The 27,566-nt window shown below is 34.9% G+C and overlaps 1 protein-coding gene across 1 annotated transcript; it reads left to right on the top strand.

The window, feature by feature from the left end:
* The first annotated feature begins 374 nt into the window (after positions 1-374).
* LOC110738141 (brefeldin A-inhibited guanine nucleotide-exchange protein 5-like) lies at positions 375-27,276 on the top strand. Its single transcript, XM_021918508.1, has 33 exons — positions 375-483; positions 573-660; positions 1,860-2,106; positions 2,320-2,441; positions 2,539-2,597; positions 3,618-3,675; positions 4,571-4,655; positions 4,747-4,980; positions 5,135-5,193; positions 5,294-5,363; positions 5,436-5,504; positions 7,204-7,326; positions 7,510-7,563; positions 7,641-7,729; positions 7,845-7,941; positions 8,037-8,135; positions 8,901-9,089; positions 9,784-9,894; positions 9,975-10,159; positions 12,751-13,374; positions 14,275-14,692; positions 14,894-15,133; positions 15,245-15,368; positions 15,478-15,626; positions 16,728-17,078; positions 18,927-19,093; positions 19,199-19,410; positions 19,501-19,667; positions 20,625-20,741; positions 22,510-22,646; positions 24,831-25,164; positions 25,712-25,807; positions 26,750-27,276. Exons 1-33 carry the CDS (start codon positions 375-377, stop codon positions 26,813-26,815), a joined length of 5,349 nt encoding a protein of 1,782 aa, XP_021774200.1. The 3' UTR covers positions 26,816-27,276.
* The last annotated feature ends 290 nt before the right edge of the window (positions 27,277-27,566 follow it).

Genomic DNA, 27,566 nt, shown 5'->3' with positions numbered 1-27,566 from the left:
AGTGCGATTATGTGAATGCTAAGTTGCTCTGAAAATATTATAATTTTTTCTTTGAAAAAGTTGATCTGCAACTAAATCTAAAATTAAGCTCAATTACCTCCATTTCTCTCTCTCCTCACTCTTTGAATCTTCATACTCACGACTTTCTTCAATCTCACCACCATACCACGGTGGAATTCACCAGAAATCACCCAAAAAACCGCTGCATTCGAATTCTCCAAACCCCATTATTCTCGGATCTTCCATTTTCGATTCTTTGACCCTTTGATCTCAACTGGGGTTTTCCCCTAATTTCATTTCATCCCAATTTTTGGGAAGAGATTAAGAAGGAAGAAGATCAATCAACCCATCTTTGAATTGCGCAGCTGCCATTAATGGCGGGTGCTGCGGGTGGGTTTGTGACTCGGGCATTTGAGTCTATGCTCAAGGAATGTGCAGCCAAAAAGCTTACTTCACTTCAATCTGCAATTCAATCTTATCTGGGTTGGTGTTTTATTAGCTAAATTTTGATGGGTTTTGTTGATTTTTGATTTTGTTGATGATATGAATGTTGGGTTTTGATGTGTTTGTAGATGGGATTAAAGAAGGGAATCAGCAAACCCATGTGGAGGAGAAGGCTCAATCAGTGCCAGCGCCAGCAGCGGCCGAAGCTCCGAAGAGGTTAGATCTATATTGGGATTCTTGTGTTATTGTTTGATCTTTTAAAAATTCAATTATATTGTTGAATTGGAAAGCATGATTGTTGGCAAATCAAACTTCGTTTTTTTGTAAATTGGTTGGATTTTCGACTTGTTGATTTGGATATTGCTGGCATTGGGGATGCTGTTCATGCTATAATTGTGATAATAGATTAAAGAAGTAATGTAGCTCACTAGTGGAACTTAATAGTTTTACTTCTAGCATTGAGCCATAACCTTGACTGAGAACAATGTGGTGAAAACTGTGGTCTCTTTGAACAATGTACTTAGTAGAGTGAGTAAAAAAAAATTGTTATGCAAAATATTTTGAGGAAGCTATGTTGTAGTGAACTACTGGTCAGGTGATTCTTGTTGAACAAGCAAATGACATGAAATTTTGTGGGTGCGGAAATGACTAGGGATTTTCTAGTTAATGAAAAAATGACGCTCCCTTTACATAGAAGTAAATCCATTAGAGTATTTTTTTTTTTTTTGAATTGAGAAGTTAAAGTTGACTAATAATGGTACTTTCTATTGGTTTCTTGCACTTTATCTGATTATTGGTGTCAACCTACCACATCTTTAGCGTTTTTACCATGAAACCTATCCATGCTTTTCAAACACACAAAATTTGTTGTAGGTATTAGTTGATGCCATAAATAGAGAAAATGTCACAATGTCTCTTGGCACCCATCATTTTAGGGTCACTGCAAAGATTTGGACTTATGGTACCTTACTAACTGATTATTCTTATTTGATCAAGATTGTCATGAATAAATAAATGACTGAAATCTATAGTGTGAACCATCTTATGCTAATTAATATGAAAGGCTGTCTAAAACTCTAGACTGTTGAGTATAATATTGTTTCTTCATCATGGGCCGTGAAACTACTTTCTTTTTTGGTTCATTATTTCGTAATGGTGGATACTATATTCTTTCCAATTTTAATTTCTCCCTAATATAAGGCTGGGGCCTTTGGGTGGAGAAGACACTTCGAACTAATTTGAGCCTGACAGGATGTAACTATTTGCCTTTTCTAGTATTGACCTTTTAGGAATATACTCGCTGCTGTATTCAGTCAGGTTAAGTGCTAATGTGCTATCTTTAATATTCGATTCCTATTGCACTGCTAATGTTTTTATCTTTTTTTATATATATATGTCTATTCATCTCCGTGCAGTGAACATGGTTCTGACGAAGGTGTTGACAATGAAAATGTGAAGCCTGATGAATCTCATGGACAAACTTCAGAGGGGGAACAACAAGCTGAGACATCAGCACGGATGAATATTTCAATTGCAACAGCCTTGTCCAATGCAGGGCAGACTTTAGAAGGAGCTGAAGCTGAGCTTGTTCTAAACCCACTTCGACTTGCGTTTGAGACAAAAAATATAAAAATTGTAGAATTGGCATTAGATTGTCTTCATGTATGTATCCTATTTTCGAATTTCACTTACTGAACCAACTTAATTGTTCCCATGGTTTTGGCTTCTGGATTAGCCCTTTGCTAAAACTTTTGTTGTACGTTTAAGTTTTTTTCATATAAAGTTTGATAACTCCTCTAAGTCTTTGTTAAAAGTCATTTACTAATGATTTTTATTTTGCCAATATCATTGCTTACGTAATTCATTTTGGAGCAGAAACTTATTGCCTATGACCATTTGGAGGGTGATCCTGGTATAGATGGTGGAAAAAATGCGCCTCTGTTTGCGGACATCCTAAACATAGTTTGCAGTTGCGTTGATAATTCATCCTTGGACAGGCATGTAAAATTTGCAACATTTACATTTAGCCATTTAGGTATACTTGTTTTTCTAAAGTGAATACAATTTCTTAACTTGGTTTCTCTGTATTTACAGTACTGTTTTGCAAGTATTGAAAGTGCTCTTGACAGCTGTAGCATCTGCGAAGTTTAGAGGTATGAGTGTTTAGCTTGAATCTTGTATAGCAAGTTCTTTGTTTTTCTACTGGCTAAAACAATTAAATTACATTAGTTAGAGACAAAAATGTACAGGGGTAAGAGTAGAAATCCCTACATGAGAAACAAAGAATTAATGCTTTAGAAATTTCCAGTTCAAATGTATGTCTTTCAATGATGCAGTTTGTGAAAACCTATATTGAAAAATCAACTCAGTCTCGAATATCACTCTAGAGAGCTTGATTAAGTTATAATCAGTAATCCAATATTTGATTCTGTATAGTGAGCACTCTTCAAAATACTTTAATTTCCCAAGGCTTAAGGGTAAGAGTTGAATATCATTGTTTAGACAGTGGCTTAGTGCAAGTTAGAAAATCTTTCACTTGCATTTTTGATTTTTCTTTTTCAGTATTGGGAGCTATAGGGGAGGAGAGTCAAAATGCAATGACCTTTATTCTCTCTCTCTCTAATGGTAAAAGTATTGTACTTCTTCCATTTCCTAAGTTCTACTCACTTTCTGTTTTCATCCATTTTCAACCCACTTTTACTTTATTCCTTTTATAACAACCTTTTATTCATTTTTTATTATATTAAACCCTACTTTGTGGAGCCCAATTTTCTTACTCTCCATCTCCCTCTTCTTTATAGCAAAAGTACCCTCATGCGTGGTCCCCACTTTCACTTGTCCTTGGTTTGCGTAACTACAGGAAATGAGTAGAACTAAGAAAAATGGAGGGAGTACAATAAAAGGTGAGGAATAGGTGTCAAATGTATCAATTTTATTCGGTTTGGCATTGGCATTTGTTCTTTGTTCACATTGATTTTTCTTGATGTATAAGTACTATGAACTAGCGTGATTACCTATGGAACTTTAAGGGGTTTAGTTTTATGTGTTTAATGTTTAGTATTATGTCTTGGTCATTTGGTGTCATTCCTCTACAACCTATGATGCTTGGTAAAACTATCCTATCTCTTTCTTGATGATCCATCCTAGTCTGCTAATATTTGCATCATATGCAGTGCATGGGGAATCATTGCTGGGAGTTATTAGAGTTTGTTACAATATTGCTCTGAACAGGTAATTTTATCACTTTGAAATATTGGTTTAAATTTTAATGTATTTAGGTAGTGATGAAGAAAAAGAGGAAATCACACACATGTAGCATTTTTATTTATTTTTTTGTTTTTATGGTTTAGCAAGAGAGACATTGAGGAGTAATAAATGAACCATCTGTACCAGCCTTCAATCCTTGGATGCTATGCCCATTGGCACTCTCTCTGGGTGGCAGATTGTTTTCATTGCATTAAATAGAGGCACACAAGGGAACACCCATGAACATGAGCCCTAAGCGAAGCTAATTACTTCATTCAAACCCCCACGAACTTGAAACTATAGAAAACTGCTGACCATGAAAAATCCTGTTGTTTCTCCCAAACCAAAGCATCCTCAGTCCTCAGAGTAGCAAAGGAAGGAGCCTGCCACAAACTTTAATGTCCTATCCACCATCTATATTTCGTATACTTAATTTCTAAAGACATATAACATCATGTCAGTAAGTGGAGCAGCCTAATTAATGCCTAACAAACTCAAATCACTCAACAATCTCTTTCACAAAAACATCACCTGATGACAATGCATATTTTGATTCCCTGTCTCCTCACTAGAAAAAGCCTTTTTTGTTTCCCCAAACTAGCATATCAAACAAAACCTTTCATCCACTTTGGAACTTTGCCTTCATATAAAAGCTGTAGGAAAGATAAAAATATTGTGAATATGGGCATTGAAGTGTTATCTTATGTGCAATGCCATAAATTTAGCTAGTGAAAATACTTGCCGGTCTTATCTCCCGGTGGAGTTTCAAACTACTGTTAAATTAGCTTCTGACCACTCAGCTGCTAGCCTACATATTATTTTGTTCACACTTAAGCTTTTATTTTAATTTGGAGATGACATGAAACTACTGTGATGGCAGCAAAAGCCCTGTTAATCAAGCGACGTCAAAGGCAATGTTGACCCAAATGATCAACATCATATTTCGTAGAATGGAGTCTGATTCGGTATGAAATATGATATTGATCTACTTTTGTTTGTTTATTCTTAAAGTGAATGCGGGAGCACAATAATTATGTTACTTTAAAAAAATTTCAGAGTATCAATAATGTCTCTAAGGAGATTCAAGATCGTAGCCCAACCTCTTCTGATACACATTCAGAAGATAAATCTACTAGTAGTTCACAAAAAAGTGGAGAAGCCTGCTCTGTGGATGACCAAAGTGAGAAAGAGATGACACTAGGAGATGCACTTTCTCAAAACCCAGTTAAAGACGAATCTATTGCGTCTGTAGAGGAACTCCAAAATCTTGCTGGTGGTGCTGATATAAAGGTGGTTACTGGAAAAATTATGACATATTTCATTTGTAGCTTATCTTAAATTATTATCTTGCTGTCCTCTCCTTTAGAGGACATATTGTACCATATACAGAGGGTCTGTTGTCCACACTTTCTGGATATTAACTGAAGTTGTATTGGTTTTATAGGGTTTAGAGGCTATGCTTGACAAGGCAGTGTATCTTGAAGATGGGAATAAGACAAAACAGTATGCAGCTCTGAGCTATTTTTCTGTTGAAGTTGTATTTGTTTAATTGCTAAGAATTATTTTGTGATTGTAACCTGATGCCATTCTTTTAATGCAAAAGTGGTATGGATCTCGAGAGCATGAGTATTGGGCATCGTGATGCCCTTTTGCTATTCCGCACCCTTTGCAAGGTTAGTATTTTACAAACTGTTTTGAATTCTGCATATTCCCAGGTTAGTCACTAATTTTATAACTGTCTTCAGATGGGTATGAAGGAAGACAATGATGAAATTGCTACAAAGACACGCATTTTATCCCTAGAGCTTCTGCAGGTTATTATCAATCTCCAGTTCTATGTTTTGTGATTCGCACCAATTAAAAGTAATGGTCTGGTTTTTGGATTGTTTTTTGGCTGGCTGTGTAATGTAAAAGTTAGTTGCATATAATAATTTGTATTACTGCATGAGTGGTTGTTATTGGATTTGAATCCATTGTCCTAAGGGGCATTGGAGGCATAAGTGGTGCTGTATATGAAGCATTGATTTCCTTGGATGCTTGTTCAATCCGATGCAGTGTTACCTGATTGTGGAAAGGATATGGGAACACCATTTGTTAACCTAGTTTCTCTATACTAGTTCAAAAGTGCACATTTTGTATTATACTTCACTCAGGGGACACTAGCGATTGTGGAAAAAATTTCTATATGAAAAGTTGAATTTGTTCTTTAGTGTATATTTTATTTTCCATCAATACAAAAGACCATGATGTTATGTTGTTTTATATGATAAACATCATTATATTTGCAATTATAGTTAGAGTTGACATTTTGCAGATTTTACATGGTAAGAACCTTGTGCTTGTGTTGGGAACTAGGCCTTGAATATTTTGACTAGGTCGTTAATGTAGTGAGAATTGAAATTCCCTTTCTCTTATTAATTATCAAGACAGGTACCCCAATATCAAGTGCGAAGAGGATGTATCTAGGAGAGTAAATTAGTTTTCATCAATCACTTATCACTTTTATTATTGAATAGGCAAAACAGCTGCAGAAAAGGTGTTTTCTAGAAATTAATGTTCCCATTGTCTAATTGTCTCCAAAGCTTTTCTTTGCAACTTTGCCCAACCCCTACTGATCAGACTCCAAGAGCTACAACTTACTAATTGTCTGCAACTATGTTTAATCTTCACAAGGGATATCACCTGGTCTTATTGCTTGAATTTAAGGAGGCTAAGTACACTAAAATCATCCTGATGTAGACCCTTCAGAAGATATGACCAAACCTCTTCAACAAAGATAGCTAACGATTGCTATAAATACAATAAGCTACCACCACAACAAACCAAATGCTTTGGTGTGGTCTAGAGAGGTATTGGTGATTTGGTGTGCACAGGTTTGCTCCTATGGATAGGTGGAGAGACCATTTTTAAAAGATAAAGCCAACATACCAAACTTATCAATAAGATTTTCATTGTAGTCAGATGTATCCAAGGGTTTTGATGATTGTTCGATGTTCAGACATGGGTGCCTATGTTGGTTTTGGTACATGAAAAAGTATCAGTATACGTCAGGGATCAAATTTTAGACATGGAAGCGCCGTCCTAAATTTTGACATGGGTGGGAGGACACAACATTCTCGATACACATTCCTGGTTTAATACTACTTTTGCCTGTACGTTTCATGTACAAACATATCTGCACAATTCAGATTAATTAGTATGCTAATTCTTGTTAAAATTCTGAACTTAAGTACTTTTATAAGCTTATAACTCATGAATTTCTCTTCTTCCCCCTTTTAATTTTATTATAATTTTTTTTTTTTTTTTTTTGTATTAATAAATTTCGTATTTTACAAGAATGTGGTTCAAGATAATTGAAGTGTCTGGTTGACTATTGAAGTGTTTTGGGGATACCCTACCCTAGTAGTTTTATCTTTTTGGATTATATTCTTCAATCTTGTTCTGTTAAAACCTATATATGTATTTGTGGATTCATACACATTATTCAGTTTTAAGTATTAATTTTGGTTGCAGGGATTACTGGAAGGTGTCAGCCATGCATTTACCAAAAACTTCCATTTCATTGATTCAGTGAAAGCATATCTTTCCTACACTTTGTTGCGGGCATGTGTCTCATCATCCCCTGTTATCTTCCAGGTTTATCTACATGCCTTTTTTCTAATCCTATGTTGATATTATGAGTTATCTCTTAGTCTCAGTTTACTTGCTCCATTTTGACCATAAAGCTCTCACAAAATTGGTCAAATGAGCAAGTAAAGTGAGGCTAATGGTTGTATCACTGTTAAATCAAAATTAACGATTCTTTTGTTTGTTTGATAGCATGCAGCCGGAATATTTGCGGTATTATTGTTACGGTTTAGAGAGAGTCTTAAGGTACTATTATTGTTACTTCAGCTTAAAGTGTTCGTTTCCATGATTTTCAACCTGAATTCTTTGCTTTTCTCTTCCAGGGTGAGATAGGGATCTTCTTTCCCTTGTTAGTGCTAAGGTACTTGGATAATGCAGAATGTCCACCTAACCAGAGGTTAAGTGTACTTAGGTAAGGGCTTTATATGTGAAATTTGTTTGATATTTCATCTGTCATCCATGATATTGTTTTCTTATTGGCGCTGGCTCTCATTTCCATGGGTGTCTCACAAGGAAGAGTTTTGTAGGATGCTTGAAAAGGTGTGCAAGGATCCACAGATGCTTGTGGACATATATGTTAATTATGATTGTGACCTTGATGCACCAAACCTTTTTGAACGCATGGTATTAGCTTTGGTCTACTTTTTAGTTGGTAATTTTTTTTATTGCTCATTTGACATCATTCCTTCCTCCTGATTATTTTTAATTACTAAATTTAGGTCACAACTTTGTCAAAAATATCTCAAGGGACTCAAGCATCAGATCCAAATTCTGTTGCTGCTTCTCAAAATGCATCAGTCAAGGGCTCTTCACTGCAGGTGAATTAGTTTGTACTTGGTTAAGTTGGTTTTCCATCTAACCTTTGTAATGCCTTGTATTTTCTTACAAGGCATCATATTTGCTTTTTTAGATTCATTTGACATTTTCTTATATGCTCAACCTTTTTTTTTTTTGTCAAGTTATGCCATGCTGTCTATCTTCTTGGTTTTATTTATGTATCTTTTCTCTGCTATTGAGTATTTACTTTTCCGTTGTATAAAAAATTTGGAGCTATACCAATTGCTGATGAAAATAAAATGCTTTCCTTATGCTATTAATGTTGCAAATGATACTTAAGTTAAACATGATGACCAGGGAGCAGGGTGATTTGTTAAACGATTTGGGTAAACTTTATGATATCCGTGTCTGACCAGCCATTCTTTTTATGCTATCCCTGTCTGATCAGCCATTCATTTTATGCTATCCCTGTCTGATCAGCCATTCATTTTATGCTATCCCTGTCTGACCAGGCATAGCTTAGAATTGTTTCTCTACAAACAAGAAATAAGAATAACTTGGTGGGATTTGTGATTTTGAAAAGTCAGCCGTTTGCAACTCTTTTGAAATTTCGTTGCTCTACAACTATCAATCGAGGCAGTCTTTCGGACAGTTAATTACCATTTATACTGTTAAGAATATTTGGAATCCATATCTTGCACATGCTTTGTTACATAGAAGAACTTGATTATCTGCTGTGCCAACAAGTGTTTTGACATTCCTTTGTTTTTCGGAGTCTCATACCTTCAGGTTTACTTTCATTGCAGTGCCTTGTAAATGTAATTAAATCGTTGGTTGATTGGGAGAAGTTACTTAAAGAATCAGAAAAGCGAAATTCCCCTGATGATGAGATTTCTGGCAAAGATTCGGTCAGAATAGAAAATAAAGAGGACTTTTCTAGTGATATTGAGAAGGCAAAGGCTCATAAATCCACCGTGGAAGCAGCAATATCCCTGGTAAGATCTGAGAACTGGTTATCGGTCTGTAAGTTGCTGTCTAGAATCAGAATCTTAAACAAACTTTGGCTTATTTTTCACGTATGTTATGCATTAATATAGATCTTTGCAATAACTTACGAGGGCAAGAATATTTGTCAGTGAGCAGAATATGTGAAAATGAAAACTGGTTAATGGGATTTATTAGTGATGTACTCCCTCCATCCCATTTCCCATTTTTCACGGGAATTAAGGGTATTAGAGGGAGTATGTAATATTCTTATACGAGATATTTATGCAGGAAAGGTAAAAAAAGTAACACTTTGTTTGGATTGAAGGAAATGGAGAGAAAGGAAGGGAAGGGGAATGAACGGATGTATATAAGGAAGGGAATTGGAGGGATTAAACTGAAAGAAATTGATCCCTCCAACATTGGGGAGATTTGGAAGAAAAACTCATCATTCTTCCCTCCCCTCTCCACTCTTTCTCCTCCCTCTCTCTTTCTCTTCCCAATTATCTATCCAAACACACTGTAAATAGTGGCATTTAATTATACTTTGGATGTATGGTATTTTGTATGGGAAAGTTAAAAATAAGTTGGCGTAGTATGGTAAATAGAAATATTAGAAACAGGCACAACATTTTGGAACCTAAAACAAGGTCTATATTATAATATTCATCATTAATGTCTGGCTTTTTATTTCTGCTGCTTCAGTTCAATAGGCAGCCCAGCAAGGGTGTGGAGTATCTAATATCTAACAAGCTGGTGGAGAATACACCTGTTTCTGTTGCAGAATTTTTGAAAAATACATCCAACTTAAACAAGGTAAAATAGTTAGCACTTTTGAACATATTGTGTGTGTAAGTGTGGAATTAAGAATGTTAATGATGCTCTCCATTTTGTAGGCTATGATTGGTGATTACTTAGGCCAACATGAGGAATTCCCTCTGTCTGTTATGCATGCTTACGTTGATTCCATGAATTTTTCGGGAATGCCTTTTGGTACTGCGATAAGAGAATTTCTTAATGGATTTAGACTTCCTGGAGAAGCTCAAAAGATTGACCGTATTATGGAAAAATTTGCTGAACGGTGGGTATTTGTTGCTGTATTTCTGTTTTGATTATCCCAAATTTGTGTTCACATGGTGTTTCTGGTGAATGCTAGCTATGATAGACTGGTTTTTTTTTTTTTCCTAGCTGAATAAAATGAATCCCATCCAAACGACCTACTAGTTGACTTTTAGCTTTTCTTTCTGAATAATTCCCATATAATCATGTTTCAACTAATTTTTAGGCCTAAGCAATGTCTAGGTTACTTCACGAATATCATAATCAATTTTTTTACAGTTATTTTTTCATGTATCTATTTTATTTGAAAAGTTAACATTATAGCTTAATGGTTAACAGTTTAGTGTTTAAAGTTGAAGACTTGAGGTTACAGGTTTAAATCTTGTGAAATCTATGTTTTAAGTTACATGAAATGAAAGACTTATGTAATGAGGAGAGTGCCACGTGGAATATGAGTTTGTTAGGAATGGTTTTTGATGTATAGTACAGATTTTGTGATCTCCCAAAATGCAGTTTCATGTTCATGATGTACCTTTACTTTGTTCTGGGGACTTAATCTTCTGCCTTAGGGTTAAAGCCTTACATACACTAATTTATGGCCTTATTGTTTGGGTGCTGACCTGTAATGGCCTCTTAGCCTTCTAATTATCCATTCCTATAAGTGTTTACAAGGGCATGAAGATTATGTAGTAGTTAGTCATTGCATTGGTAATCAAAGTTGTTTTATATTTGCATAAGTTTTTTAACAAGTAATACTGTGTTGGCAGTCTAAGAGACAACTGATATGAAGTATTTCTGTTTTAAATATTTAATTACTCACTTTGTTATATAATAAATGCTCTGCTTTGACTTTCACAAAGTTTTAGTAGAAAAAGTTTCAATAAGTTAAAAAAAAAATCTGAAAAAATATTAGTGGGTTATTTTGGAGAGAGATAGAGATAGAGATAGAGATAGAGAGAGAGAGAGGGGGGGGGGGAGAGTGAGTGAAAAAGAGTTATTAAAATGAAATTGGAGGGAGGGGGGTGAAATAGTTATTAAAATGAAATTGGGGGGGGGGGGATAGAGAGAGAGAGAGAGAGAGTGAGAGAGAGAGAGAGTGAAAAAGAGTAATTAAAATGAAGGGGGGGGGGGGGGACTATAAGACCAGTGTTGTTGTATGGTACAGAATGTTGGGCTTCTAAGAAAGAGCACATCAAAAAGATGGAGGTTATGGAAATGCGAATGTTAAGGTGGATGTGCGGGAACACTCTAAGTAGGGGTGTTTGCGGTGCGGTTTGGATCATAAACTGCACCAAACCGCAAAAGTTCGGTTTGTAATTTTTTCAAACCGCACTGCAAGATGCGGTTTGGTGCGGTGCGGTTTGCAGTTTAACCGTATTTTATTAAAATTGTAATTATTCTTTTTAAAACAAAATTTTTATTTTATATTATAATTATTAGTTGATAATTTAAATATTAAACTCTTTTTATTAACCTTTAATTAACTAATAGTAAAAAATTAGCTCATATATTTTAGTTCTTTTATATAATTTTAATGAAAATATAGTATAAAAATCACAAACCGCATTAAAGTGCGGTTTGCGGTACGGTTTGGTCTCAATAATTTTGAAAACCGCACCTAACCGCAAACTGCGGTTTGATCATTTTAAAAAACCGCACCGCAATTTTCAAACCGCAAAATTGCGGTTTGGTTTGCGGTCTAAACCGCACTCTGTACAGCCCTAACTCTAAGAGATAGAATCAGAAACGAGGTTATTTGCAAGAAGGTACATGAACCAAATTTGATTATTTCATGTAATCATCGAATTTGATTATTCGCAAGAAGGTATTGTTCAGTGGACAAGCAATTAGGAATGTAGTAACATACTACCTCCGTTTCATGTTATTTGCAACAATTTGACATAAAGTGTGAGTGCAAAGTGTCTAATCTTTGCAAATAATATAAAACGGAGGTAGTATATAGAGATTTATACTTTGTCCCTCTTGTAGAAGAACCTTCTTTAATATCAAACCAATGCCATTCCAAGAGTCACAATAGGATTTGATTGGAAATTTTGTTAAGTGGACAAGCAATCAGGAATGTAGTAACATATATAGAAATTTACACTTTGTCCCTCTTGTAGAAGAACCTTATTCAAAATCTGCCATTCTAAGAGTCCATATTGCTTCCTTAATGTCCATTTTCTTGAATGTGTAACACATTTTAACAGTGAACCCTTTGATCTTCCTTCTTAAGTCTATCACTTCCTTTGGAAAGGTGAAAGTTTTTATTTTGATGGAGGGATGTATTAAAATGTTTGCATGGGAGTGTCTAGCTTGTCTGTTGGTTTTATTTGGGGCTTTTCCCATTGCTGTATAGACTCATTTGATAACTGTAAATAGATGACAACATAAACTCTTTATATATATATTATTTTATCCATTCAAAAAGGTTATGATTTGGATGTAAATGGCCACTTTGTACAAATGTTGTGGCCAAGTGATGTCTTTTTTCTATTTGTGTCTACTGTGATATTTCCCTCTTGCTATCAGCCTTTATTCAATCTTTTGTAATGCCTTTCTGTATTGCTTGTGCTGGCTATTTAATCAATCTTTGAACTCTGTGCCTTACAGATATTGTGCAGACAATCCATCTTTATTTAAGAATGCGGATACAGCTTATGTTCTTGCCTATGCAGTCATTATGCTGAACACAGATGCTCATAATCCTGTGGTGCCAACCAAAATGTCAAAGGCTGATTTTGTACGGATGAATACTATGACTGATGCAGAAGAGACTGCACCTCAGGAGCTCTTAGAAGAGATATATGATTCTATTGTAAAAGAAGAAATTAAAATGAAAGATGATCTGTCTAGCATTGGTAAGAATAGCAGACAGAAACCTGAAGCTGAAGATAGAGGGCGCCTGGTCAGCATCCTTAATTTGGCTCTTCCTAGGAGTTCTTCAACAGAATCAAAATCTGAGACTGCTGCTATAGTTAAGAAAACGCAAGCCATATTCAGAAGTAAGGCTGCAGAAAGGGGGGTTTTCCATACTTCACAAAGAATTGAACACATAAGGCCCATGGTTGAAGCTGTAGGATGGCCTTTACTTGCTGCATTTTCGGTTATAATGGAGGAAGGAGATAATAAGTCAAAGGTTCTGGCATGCATGGAGGGATTTAAGTCCGGAATTCACATTACTCATGTCTTAGGAATGAATACAATGCGTTATGCCTTCTTAACATCATTAGTCAGGTAACTTCTTGTGCCAAGCTATAATACTTACTATAAGATGTTAAACTTTTTCCTGATTGCATCACTGTCATTTGGCTATTAGACATCTCTTTCTTTGTTTCTTTCCTCGTGTTTGTGTGAATTTTCAACTTAAAGAACATGAACTACCGCAGTTGTTCACGTTTAGACAGGGTTCCCTTAATGTTGCCTTTGGATTTATTCTTAAATCTTGAAATCAGTCTGAGAATATTTAGAATGTTTCTCTTTAATGGCGGGGAGCCTGCTGTAGATGATGCTGCGAGTATTACCACTACAGCTTCCCCCGATAGACATGACACCCTCCATAATCAGACAGGGTAGATATTCGTCCTTTCAAATGGGCATTTTTTTTTTTTTTTTTTTTTTTTTTTTTTTTTTTTTTCTTTTTTACCTTTCAGTTGTTTCTTCGTGATCTTGAATCAATTCTCTGAGAACAGTTTTCAGAATCCTGTATGAATCAGAATTATGGGTTTTCTGGGAGTTTTCAGAATCCTTTATGAATACAGATTATGGGTTTTCCAGGAATTATTTTTTTTCAGATGTTTTCTCGTGATTTTTGATATCATCTTGTGAGAGTCTCTTACATGACCATAACTTATCTTTCCTTTCAAAACATATAAAACTAGATAGCTGGAAGGTGGATATTGATATTTTAAATGCTGTTCATCTGAGAAACTTTATATCGTCAACACCGTTGCTTCTGATTGTTGGAAAACATATTGTATATGGAGGAAACTTTTACTCTGTTGATAGATGATGGACCTTTTAGATGTCATTTTGTTTAAATTATCTCTTTTTACTACCAGCTCAAAAGTGTATTTTGATTTTGTTTGGAATTTCTTCATAGCTTCTCAGTTTTGTATGGTTGATCTTTTCATACAGGTTCACATTCTTGCATGCACCTAAGGAAATGCGGAGCAAAAATGTTGAAGCTTTGCGGACTTTGCTAGCATTATGTGAGTCTGATACTGATTCTCTTGAGGACACATGGAATGCTGTTCTGGAATGCATTTCTAGACTAGAGTATATCACCTCAAATCCTGCTATAGCTGCAACTGTGATGCTTGGATCAAATCAAATATCTAGGGATGGGCTTCTTCAATCTCTTAGGGAATTGGCAGGAAAACCTACGGAGCAAGTATTTTTGAACAGTGTTAGGTTGCCAAGTAGTGCGATAGTTGAATTTTTTACAGCCCTTTGTGGCGTATCTGCAGAAGAACTAAAACAAACACCAGCTCGCGTTTTTAGCTTACAGAAACTCGTTGAAATAAGCTATTACAACATGGCCCGCATACGTATGGTATTCTCTCTGCCCCCTATAGTATGCATGCTTGAGTGTTCTTATTTTTGTAGTGATATCATTGGTGGGCATTCCAAAGTGCTCTTTTGATTTTGAGATTAAACATCAGAACTTTATTAGATTAAGAGGATGTTCAAAAAGCTTATTTCATGAAGATGTATCTGATTGGGTGTGGGATTGATGTTTACATTATTATTTCAGGTGTGGGCTAGAATATGGTCTGTCCTTGCCAATCACTTTATTTCTGCTGGAAGTCATCATGACGAGAAGGTGGCAATGTATGCTATTGATTCTCTAAGACAACTTGGTATGAAGTACTTAGAACGTGAGGAGCTCGCCAACTTTACATTCCAAAATGACATATTGAAGCCATTTGTTGTCCTTATGCGGAATAGTAGAAGTGAATCCACGAGAAGGCTCATTGTTGATTGTATTGTTCAGGTTGCCAAGTGAACTTTTCGATTGCTCTCTCCTGCATTTACTGTTTTGGCAGGTTTAAATTTGAGTATTCTTCTAATGTTTTATAATTTACATTATGACTGTATTTCACAGATGATAAAATCAAAGGTGGGAAGCATAAAGTCAGGTTGGCGAAGTGTCTTTATGATTTTTACTGCTGCTGCAGATGATGAATCAGAACCCATTGTTGAAAGTGCATTTGAAAATGTGGAGCAGGGTGAGCATTGCTGTTAACTTTTTTGTTTGTTTGTTTGTTTGTTTGTTTGTGTCTTCAATTGACTTATCAGATGTAATTGGATGTTATCTGACACTCATATGACTTTCAGTGATCTTAGAACATTTTGATCAAGTTGTTGGGGATTGCTTTATGGACTGTGTCAACTGTCTTATTGGGTTTGCCAACAATAAAACCTCCCATCGCATAAGTCTGAAGGCTATTGCACTATTGCGTATTTGTGAAGACCGACTTGCAGAGGTTTGACTTATATTACTCAACAACCAGCAATCATGCATTTTTTTAGTTTCTTTTCTGTGTATGGTCATCTGAGATTTAGCTTATCTGCTACTGGCCATCTTTCTTGGTAACTGCAGGTCTGCAGTCTGCATTCTGCTGTCATCATTTGCTAGTGTTTCATTTCCTGATATAGATGAGAAAGAATTTTCATGTTTTTGCTTTCAACTACGAGAAACTATTATATATCGTGTACGGGCTACCTATCCTGTCAATTTCAATGTGTAGGGGATTACATGCATTTACACTTAAATAGTACACATGTAAAATCTTAAGCATATAGGACGTCAGAACATATCTTCTTTTAACCATATTCTTTCTATCCAACCCTCTGTTTTGGCATCATAGTTTTATAAAGAATTATAAGAATTAATTTCCTACAAAGTATACTCCACCTAAGAATTAATTTATCGTTATTTCAATGAAAGAAAAAGAAGTTCGTTATATTTGTAAATAAACTTACTAAATAACAAAATGGCTTTCCACGTTTGTTAGATGTTTCTCCGTGTCACCGTTTCTGGATTTCTGATTCCGTTTCTATGCAACATTTTTTTATGAGAGTTGCTTGAGCATTGCGCACAATCTGTTTTGACTAGTGATGTGGATTTTTCGGCTGTCTAACATTATTGTTTTCCTTCTCTGTCGATTGCTGTCAACAGCTCTAAATGTCCAGTATCACTTTATGCTATTGATCCATAGTTTTTGTAAATCCTATTACTCTTTGGTTCATTTGTTCTCAATGATTTTTTTTTTTTTTTTATTTTTATTTTTTATTTTTTTTTATGTAAAATGTCAATTTTGGAGCTCCATTAAAGTATTGGCTGGATTTTGTAAATTTGGTTGTCTCCATTCCTGTTCATCCATTTCAAGTAATTTTAAGTTTGGACTAGTTTGATCTTGTGGGGACATATCATTTCTCGTTTCCAAAGGATTTCAATAATAAGATGTGACAGTCTGCATTAGCGTAACTGTATTCTGAAGTGGTGTATCATGCATTATTCATTTATGTGATTATGTCTTACCTTACTTTAAGCTAATTGGACTGGTTGGTTTGTCATATGTAAGGGTCTTGTGCCTGGCGGTGCTCTAAAGCCTATTGATGTTAATGCGGATGAAAGTTTTGATGTGACTGAACATTACTGGTTCCCAATGCTGGCTGGCTTATCAGATCTTACTTCAGATCCAAGAGCTGAAGTCAGAAATTGCGCATTAGAAGTTCTTTTTGATCTATTGAATGAGAGGGGTAGCAAGTTCTCTCCATCTTTCTGGGAGAGTATTTTTCGCCGAGTCCTTTTTCCTATCTTTGATCATGTAAGGCATGCTGGAAAGGAGACTGCTTCTGATGATGAGTGGCTCCATGAAACCTGCATTCACTCACTCCAGCTGCTGTGTAACCTTTTCAACACTTTTTACAAGGTATGAATCGTCTTAGCTATTCTTTTATTTGTCTCATGATTTTTGTAAAAGCATGTATGGCATGGAAATGGAATAACCTGAATTAATGTGTTCCATCATTGATGCCAAGTGTGTTATTTTAATAGATTTTTTTCACTCTCTTAGAGTCTAAACATGTAAAAGTCATGAATCAATATTAAGGCTGTTCCGTTATGTGTGATTGAACTCTCGCAAGTTTTGTATTTGAATTTGATCATCATGATTCCCTTGGACAATACCCTGCTTGAATTAAGATTCATTTGTTAAAGATGAGATATTTTCTTTCTAACCTTAGTCTTATTAAAGACCTTTTTTATCCACTATCCTGCCTTTTTTTTCTTTCTATTTTTTTTTTTTTATTTTTTTTTTAGGAATATCTAACATATTAATGAATTTACTAACCTACCCTCCCCATTTACTCTCATCTTCATCTATCATCCTCCATAGTCAATCCCCACTATGTTTATTCTTCCTCTACCTTCCTAACTTTTATTTTTTGTCCTCCATTTCTCTTAATTTACAAAGTACTAAATTCCCCTGTTCCTCATATGATCAACACTGTCATGCATCCCAATTTACAAAACCCAACCCCTCCTCTTATACAGCCTTCTCCACCACAAAGCTCATAAAGCTGCTTCATATCATTCACAATCTCATCTTGAGGTTGTAGGGGCTGCAGTTGCATACCATTTAGGTGTATCAAATACTTGCCGCATTATTCATTCCCCAGTCCCCGAATCAGTTCATCAAACAGCTAGCTAAGTATTTATTTATGAATAAACTAAAAGAATGATGCTCCTGCTTAGATCTTATGGAAAACTTGGACTTGTTCTTGGTTCATGAATACATGTAGTTTTTGGGTTTTGCTTTTTCTGTATAAATTCAGCCAAATTACACCATTCACGATGAGGATTGAATTGAGAACTTCTTGAAATATTGTCGAATCAAATAATAGTGGACCAAGTGAGCAATATAACTTGAAGCATAAAGTGAACATTAATTGAAGAGAAGAAAATTTGGGGATGACTCAAATTGGAACTGGAAGATGAGGAAAGAGAAAGGGGAGGATATAGAAGAGTTAAATCGGGTTGAATTGAGGAGATGATAGAAGATTGACTGTAGGAAGAAATCCACTAGCAGGGTGGTTTAGGTTGACTGGTGAGGTTAGATGGTGCTGTTGGGTGGGCTGGTGGGGCTAGGTGGTGGTGTTGTTTTTGGCTGGGATGGTGGTTGGAGATTTTAACTAGAAGGGTAGGTTAGTCATTTAAGTGTTTATTCTTAGAAATTTAGCCATCAAAGTATGGGTTAACCATAAAGAAGATAATTTGTGCAACTTAGTTATTTATTCAGTATCACAAGGTCACTTGAGAAAGTACCCAAAAAAGAATTTGCTTTACCAAATACAAATTACAATATCACAGGGCCACCATGTAGAATTTCCCAAAATTAATCCTTTCATACCTTAAATTATGTTTAATAGCGAATGATGTCCTGATTGTTTGCTGCTATGGACAAAAAATAAAAGCAGTTCTAGATAAAGCTTTAGATGAAATACTGAGAATAACTGAATAAGCTAAAACTATTGTTAAGAATCTAAAGTAATACCTCAGTGTGTGTGTGTGTGTGTGCTGGCTGGACTTTCACAGAGGCTGGTCGCTGGAATGTTGCTTTTAGTTTATGTTTACACTTTTCTTTCTATTTCTTCTTCTAGAATGTTACTCACCATTTTGCACTTTCTCTAATCTTGTATGCTTACTATATGCTGATTAAATTAATTGGTAATCGAAAGCCTATTTCATAATGAAGTATATTAATTTTTCTATTATTTAGGAAGTATCTTTTATGCTGCCACCATTGCTTAGCTTACTGCTGGATTGCGCCAAGAAGACCGACCAATCAGTAGTATCTATAGCACTTGGTGCACTTGTACATCTCATTGAAGTTGGCGGACATCAGTTCAGTGATACTGATTGGGACACTTTATTAAAAAGCATAAGGTTTGTACCTGCTTTTCCCCGTGTGTGTGTTTCTTTATTTATTTATTTATTATTATTTTTTTGTGATTCAATTCAAGTTATGTCATTGCTTTCTTTGACCTGCAGAGATGCTTCATACACTACACAACCACTTGAACTGCTGAATGATTTAGGTTTCAAACAATCAAATACACCTAAACATCTGGGGGATTCGAAGACTGATGTAGGTGATGGGGTGTCAGTTAATTCCATTGGCCACGAGTCTGTGGATAGCAGACAGATGGATGGTGATAAAGGGGACACTAATGGTGCTATCTTGCATTCGGAAGTATCTGAAGGTCAATTTCCAATTCCATGTTGATAGCATTCATGGCAACTTGTTAATCACAATGGACTGTGAATTAAAGCTAAAAATTTATATTGTGCAGGATTACCATCACCGTCTCAGAAGTCCACTGATTCTGGGGATCAGCAGAGGAATCAGAGCTTTAGTCAAAGAATAATGGGCAATGTGATGGAAAATCGTTTTCTCAGAAGCTTCACTTCCAAGGCAAAATACGACGAAGTTGATGTTGCTGTGCAATCTCAAACAGAGGTAATCATGTAACTCAAATATCTGAGGAGAATTTGGATGTTTGTAAAAATCCTTAGATTGTAATTTCAGGGGTCCACATCGTAACAATAAAATTGCAATTGCAGTAACAACATGTTTTGACAAATTGGGAATAATTCTATTTCTTCACTGTTTGGAACATTTATTTCAGAGTATGCTCGAATACAGGATGTAGTACCTTTTTTTTAAAAAATATTTATAGTGGCAAAAATATAAGTTTAAAGGTATCTATATATCTGATGAAAGTATCAAATATCAATATGCATAATGTCGTTAGTGATCAGTTGAATCATGCTAAAACATAAATGTCTATGAGGAGGTTGTGGTGTGATTTAAACACGTTACTGAACAACTTTTGTGGAACATGTTGTTGAAAATCCTTTTCCACATGACCCCTGCATTCAAAAACGATCTTGATTTAATTCCTTGACTCCACTAGCTCACTTTATGTATTTTTTCCCAGTGTCCTAGAATTCTTGATTTAGTAAAATTTTAATCCAGGCCAATTTCAAAAATAGGGAAAAAAAAAATCATTATTCCTTTGCTAAGAAGAGCCAGTCATGGTGACAAACCCGAATGAAAACGTTAGATCTGTAATTCAAGCACTTTGATACAGTTATGAGGCTTAAAAACATAGGAATTTTATATGGAATGTGGGTTCCAGTAGATTTATAATTTTTTATAAAACCTATGAGTCTATTTATAAAGGTTCCTTCAACAAGTTTGAGCTTTATAAATCTTTCGAATTTAAAATGGCTCCCTCATTAGATGCTTTGGTTTTATGCTGTTGTTTTTCAGCTAGATCACTCCCAATTACATTGCACATATATTGTTACCTGTTGGTTGACTGTATTCGCATGATTATCTTACTATCAAGTTTCTTACTATTTCAATGTAAACTCATATTTTTGTTTTTGGTTTGAACCTGTTCAACATCAGTTGCCTGAAACAGTAGAGTTTGATACAAAGGAAGAAGCGGAAAGTCTATTGTTAACAACGATTAGGGGTAAATGCATCACCCAGTTGTTGCTTCTCGGTGCAATAGATAGTATTCAGGTATGAAGCTTGTTCCTTTGATATACTTAAAGCTAACTGTTACTGCTCATTTATTATACATGTGCAATCTTTTATAATTATTCCTTGTAGATAAAAGAAGAGGTCTTGCTGGCTGTTGGAAAGAATAATTCACGATTAGATGATTTCAAAAGCACTATAACTTATGTTTGAAAGGCACACCTAGGCTCTTAAGCTTAAGCTGCTGCAGCCCCTGGGCTAGGCATATTTGATGAGGCACTCAAAAAGGCACAATTGCTGCATTAATATTTAACCATTTTTTAGAGACATAATTTTAATTCAAAAAATTGAACACTTTGATGTAGTGAACGCCTCATGCTTGCAGTATTCTTGTAGGTTCTAGGACCCTATCGCCTTAGTGTTCCTTGAGCCGTTCAAACCTTGCTATATTGGGCAGATTATGATTATCCAAGGAGTTCTGCCTTACCTACCGCGTTGCTCTTCCTCTAATGCGGGAGCTGTGTAATGATGTGTTGAATTATGAGATTAAGGCTATGCTAAAATCATGCTATCTTTTTTCAAAGATTTATATCTAGCGCAATCATTTTCTGAGTGATAGTTAAGCTCTTAGGAAGCTGTACATACACTGTTAATTGGAGAAACAATGTTTTTCTGCATTTACATTAACCCTGTTGAAAGCTAATTGTTTTTAAAGCATTTTTGAGAATTGTAAATTCATTATATGTTGACTATTATTATTTAGGGTGAAAAATTTGTTGTACAGTTTAAATTAGGGCCGAAACCAAAATAATTGGGTTTTTTTTTTTAATTGATATTTAAACTGAATCAGGACTACAAAATAAACCAAACCAAATTAGGGCTACAAAACAGTCGAATCCAATTGGTAATTCTATGTGCTTATCCAGGTCCAACTTGACATTTTAAAGCTGATCAATACTTAAATAAACAAAAAATAGAGTTTTGTTTAATGAAACTAGAAAAGAGCAGTTCAACCACGATTACAATATCAGTCATTGATAGTAAATAATTACTAAGGCCAGCTGATTAGTGATTACACCATAAAATGAAAATGAATTTTTTACATATGTGACTTTTTTCTGTCATAGATTTTAAAATAAATTTATACAGATTAAAATGAATGAACAATGTATTGCATATGCAATTTTTTTTCTCCAAATCTAATGATTTACTTAATGAGATGAAGGAGGATACATGAGTGAGGGAGGGTGTGAGATAGGGAGATGAGAAATAATAAGAATGAGAGAGGTTGAATATATCTGCGTATGGGGGATGGTTTATGAAAGTTGTTGAGACACTGTTTTCTAAGAAGACTGAGGAATAAGTAAAATGACTCTTGGGAGAGAAGGGGTGTCTTTAGGGTTAATAGTAATTTTCTTCATACAGGCTGTGGGGGGGCCAATTTCAGTATTTTTGAAAAAACTGTAAAGATAGTTCTTATAAAAGTTTGGTTAATTTGGTTATAGATTGGATTCGTACACATTAGATTTGATCTAATCAGAAAATCCTATTTTCAAATTATAATAATAGAAATTAAACAAGAATTGAGTCTAAATCAATCCGAATTGAATAAATTCAATCTGAATTACATTGATTTGGATTGGATAAGATTTTATTGGATTTAGATTTTTATCTGAAATATCTTTACCCCTGGCTTTTATGCTGCAATTAGTTGTTTGAAACATCTTGTCCAATATGCATTGTTCATTTTCCATACAGTTAGTGCTATATTAGTCTACAAACTCAGCTTTATTTTTGATTTTTTGTGCAGAAAAAATTTTGGCCCAAGTTAAAAGCCCAGCAGAAGGTCACCATCATGGAAATTTTGCTATCAATATTGGATTTTGCTGCTTCATATAATTCATATCCTAACCTTCGATTGCGCATGCGCCAAATTCCTGTGGAAAGGTAGCTTCTTCTTGATTCAAGCTCTAAGATGAATTTTAGTTGCTTTATTTTCTCATAATGAAGAGACTATAAAAAAGACTGTATTAAAGAATTATATACAATAGTACCTTTAATTAAGGAAAGCGTATAAACTAGTGTGGGACTAAGGTAATAATATATTAGTAGTACGCTATTGTATAACTGAAGATAGGACAATTAATTTGAAAAAATATAATTGAAGATAGGGGTAGTCTTAGCTTTTGAATATTAGTGGGCTGACAGAGCTGGTAAATAATAATTTCTTCCTGAATTAATTTAATTCATTTTGACGTAGATAATTATTTCATAATATAGCCATGTTCTCTAACTAAATTATCAAATTCGGGATTCTACATCATTGCTATAATATAATGTCGTTGGTTAATAATCATGATCATTCATATATTTGAAGAAGTGATTCTTTAACACTGCATGTATCAAGCTACTTTAATTTCTCCCTCCCCTCTTTTATGTTTAACTCTATTTCCATCTTTGTCCTTTCTTTTGTGTTCTGCTTTGCTTGATTTTTGTAGGTCTACTCATCTTACCCTCATTTTGTAAATATGATAGTATTGATGATTGATTTTTTTTTCTTTTTTTTTTTTTTTTAATACTTATATAGTCGTATATGAAACTAATTAGTGAACACTAATACAATTGATTTTATCATTTCAATTTGTCATTGTTAGATTGGATCCTTGGATTGTACAATAGCAAAATTGTTTAAGAACCTTATCTTTCACAGTATTTTATTGGTAGGATCATCAAAATCCTACAAGTATTCTGCTTAGAATAGGGATCGATCATGTATTTTGGGATCATAGATTTGTAAGATATGAGATCCTAATAATGATTCTTACAATGATGCTCCCACTACTATCAATAAAAGGGATTATTTTGCTTGATGATATATAATACAAGCAAGTTCATTTGCTTCTTATCTTCAACCATCAAATTTTTTCAACCTAGATTCTTACAAGGTAGCTTAGTCCCAAATCGATATATAACAAGGTGCTATAAAAGATGAGTTACAAATTTAGAATCTGATTAAATAAGAGGTTTCACAATGTTTCCTAGCCATAAGTTGGGCCTGGGGTTGTGTGGAACTTGAGTCTTTTACACAACCTGCATATAATGCAAACTTTTACCTTGAGCTGACGTATTTTTTAAAAGTGGGCTGGGCTTCATGAATTTACATCAAAGCTGCTTTTAAAATTCATCTTTTCCGAGCTCAAAAAATTTATGCTTGCCGGGTTTTGGGCTCATGCTGAGCTAGGCTAAATCTTATCAAGCTCAATATGAGCCGCCTACCTGTTCTTGGGCTTGACTTGAAGGTTTATCGCCTCTTGTGTAACCAGTTTTTGCCTTCAATTCCTTGATACTCTGCAGACTCCTTTGAATCTGTGTACACTAAAGAAAATGATGATCTGAACATCACTTTTATTTTTTAATCCTGCAGTCGAAAATCCTTAGTATGGAAAACAATTTTTTTTAACTAGATTCAATTTCATTAAGTCTAGTGGCTCCCCTCTTTCATGTGCTGCTCTACAGTGCACATTGGCAATCTTACTTTTGTACTATCTCCATTTGCTAAAAGATTACTATCAGTATGATGCAGTGCTTGTATTTCCCTCTACGTGATTTTATAAAATAATTTTCTTTGTAAAAAAGCAGTATGATTTGGAAATGATTAATTGGTGTGTTCAACTTACATGCAAGACTATACTTCTTTTTTTTCCAAATTGCTCTGCTAAGAATTTTTCCGTGTAAACTGTTCAAAGTCTATAAACAATATTGTAATGGAAAATACCGCTCCAGGTTATGGAAATCTATAGTTCCTAACTTATGCAATAGTGTGATGCAATTTACTCGTGACATAACTCTTACTTTATGTTTGCCAATTCAAATTTTACAGTGCAGTATAATTAGTTAAGCAATGTGTGTGTCGCCTCTACTTCTCTATCACATAACTTTGGAGAAACATAAGGATCCAGTGGCTTTCATCTCCGATTCTTATTGAATTGTTGCTTACTTTTGCCATTGCCTTCCCATGACCTGAGAAAAACGCTTGGTAGTTGATAGCTGATTCTTTCTCGTAATTGCTGCATTCAAATTATCTTTTCTTGAATGATAAGGACATTTAGTAACACACGTTGAATCTTGCAGGCCTCCATTGAACCTTCTACGCCAGGAATTGGCAAGCACCTGTATTTACATGGACATATTACATAAAACCACCTCAGAACTTGATACTACCGCAGAGAACAATCTCGGAACAAATGACGTTCAGGTTTCAAATGTGTCCCCAACTGAGAGTGACCTAAATACAAGGGCCTATTCTTCTGCAGATGAGAATCTTGGCCGGGTAGCAGAAGAGAAACTGGTATCATTTTGTGGACATATGCTGAAAGAGGCGTCTGATTTTCAGTCTGCTGTTGGAGAGACTACTGATGTGGAAATTCATCGGGTATTGGAGTTGCGTTCTCCTGTAATTGTGAGGGTAAGTGCATCACTTATAATTTTATATGGTTGTGCTTCCAGCTTTCTTGAATCATAAGCAGTTGCCACTGAATCAAAAATCTTAACCAAATGACCGTTAGATTCAAATTCCTGTTTAATTGCTTGTTGTTCATGTGTGAAGTGCAAAATATTTGATTGTACTCAATGCCTTACAAGCAATTAACATTTGGATAAACAGTTTTTTTTATTACTATTTTGAGCTTTTGTTAAGAATTACAGTAACTGCTATTAAAGAGAAGAACCTCAGCATTCCTGAGTCTTTTCCCAATTACCAACTTCATTTTTAGGTATACTTGATCTGAGCGTGAAGATCCTGTCAATTTTGGAATTTCTGTAATTTTTAATCCATGTAAAGAATGAAATTATGCACTGTTTTTTAGTAGCTATTGTTAGTTCTAAAGTAAAAAAAATAAATATATAAATAAATAAATTACAATGATCTCCAAAAAATTTAAATCTAATCCAAAGTAATTACCTTGTTAATTTTATTATGCTCAAACTAAGAGTTCTCTGTCTTCGACTTGCAGGTCATCAAAGGCATGTCCTCTATGAATAGTCATGTATTCAGAAAACACCTCAGAGAGTTCTACCCATTGCTTACCAAGCTTGTGTGTTGTGATCAGGTAGATCATCTTACTTGGTATTGGATTCTTTGTAAATCAATCCTTGTGTATTTTTTACAGTATTAATTAAGCTGCAAGCACCAAGTACTTTGCTACTGATGTTTACTGGAAACAATCTAATGATAAAAAAAAATGGATCCAGTTTACTGCTTTTTTACGAAGGGGTGCATCACAGTATAAAAAATATATACAACCTGGTTTTAAACCACTATCAGGGTGCTGCTCTCTGGGATAGTAATTAGAATATTAGATACATAAGAATCTTATGGTTTGCATGTAGGGCTTTGTGACCTGAACAACTTATTTCTAGTTAGGATGTTGGCTGTTTATTTTTAAAGTAGGCTCCTTGTTTTGGTAGGTGGGGAAAAATGTAGTACCTCACAAGGTACCCTAAGTCGAGGTTTGGCCAGTGAGTGCATTTGGAACTGTAGTATGTGGAGTCCATATCTGCCTCCACTGCCACCTTTCTTTAAGATTGCTCCCAGAGTCCCTGACAATCCTAGCTCCTCTTTATGGTACCAAAATGTCTATCATATAAATCCCCTAACCGGTTTCACTTCCTTTGCACCAATTTTTGTGGCCATAATATGACTTTTTTTCTGTTTTGGCGAATGCTTAATTTGGTAGTTCTGATGCACTAACTTGTAAGAGTTGTAACTCCCATAAAACTCCAATAATTCACAATCAAAATCCAAGACACTTATCACTTTCACATACTAGAAGATTGAGAGAAGCTCTGTAGTGCGAAAAACTGAGCAATAGTTTTGTGTAAAAGGTAAAAGGTGTGCTTCATTTGGTTTACATTGATCAAGTGGCGCTCAGAATTATGAGATAGCATGTAAAAGTTACGCATCATAGAGGTCATTGCAGTCCAGCTAATGTTGCTTAACTTTGAAGTCTTTTTTTACATGGTGAAAATTCTGACCATTGAGCTTGTTTCAGATGGATGTTCGAGGGGCACTCGGTGAACTTTTCAAGAAGCAACTTAGCACTCTATTACCACAATGATTTATGCTTGCCGATCCTTAAAGCTGCTCAGATTGGATGCGAACTTCTGTCACCATTGCAGCACTTGTGTATCAAAATTTTTCATATGCTCCATACACAGCCATCCATACATTTTTGGATGATGACATTTTTGCCTATTGTTATTTGTGCATTCCCTCGGCTTTTGATACAGTTTAACAAAACTCGAGTTACTCTGTCCACTTGTGGACATTTTCCCTTAATGCTCCATAGACTAGGATAAGTTAAGGTTGGCTGTTATGTATAGATGTAATTGTAAAATGCTGGGGTATTAATTACAGTAGATAATTTGTGTCAAAATTTGTATTACATAGTAGTGTATTAATAGGGTTTAACTGCGCTTTACCATTGTATGGGACAACCTCAAATGTGAAAGTTAATAGTCCATTTCGATATCTACTTTACCCTGTCCAAACAAAATTGAAGGTTAGGTAATTCTTTCACTTTCCCTGTAGCATTCTCTTTCTCTGTCTGTGGAAGTTGCTTTTGGTATCCAGATACTGTATTCAAATACAGTATGTAGAAATTAATGCATATATAATTCTAGTATTTAAAAACAGTACCTAAAGTCCAAAAACCAAATTAATTTAATAATCAACCTAACATAGTTTGCAACTGAAAAACACAATAATCTTTTTATATATATACTTCGTAATAAATACACGTACAAGGATGTTATTTATTTATTTTTCTAAGGGATACAAGGATGTTATTTATTTTGGGAGCTCTCATC

This window comes from Chenopodium quinoa, unplaced genomic scaffold, assembly GCF_001683475.1.
Source record: "Chenopodium quinoa cultivar QQ74 unplaced genomic scaffold, ASM168347v1, whole genome shotgun sequence".
NCBI classification, from domain to species: Eukaryota; Viridiplantae; Streptophyta; class Magnoliopsida; order Caryophyllales; family Amaranthaceae; genus Chenopodium; species Chenopodium quinoa.
This window is presented reverse-complemented; position numbering and strand designations above follow the sequence as displayed.

What these genes read in the sequence shown, in the direction of transcription:
- LOC110738141 (XM_021918508.1), top strand. Translation starts at nt 375, where the DNA reads ATGGCGGGTGCTGCGGGTGGGTTTGTGACTCGGGCATTTGAGTCTATG. An exon ending in GTAGAATGGAGTCTGATTCG is followed by an intron (nt 4,656 to 4,746) that starts GTATGAAATATG and finishes AAAAAATTTCAG; the next exon opens with AGTATCAATAATGTCTCTAA. An exon ending in GTGAAGACCGACTTGCAGAG is followed by an intron (nt 15,627 to 16,727) that starts GTTTGACTTATA and finishes GTCATATGTAAG; the next exon opens with GGTCTTGTGCCTGGCGGTGC.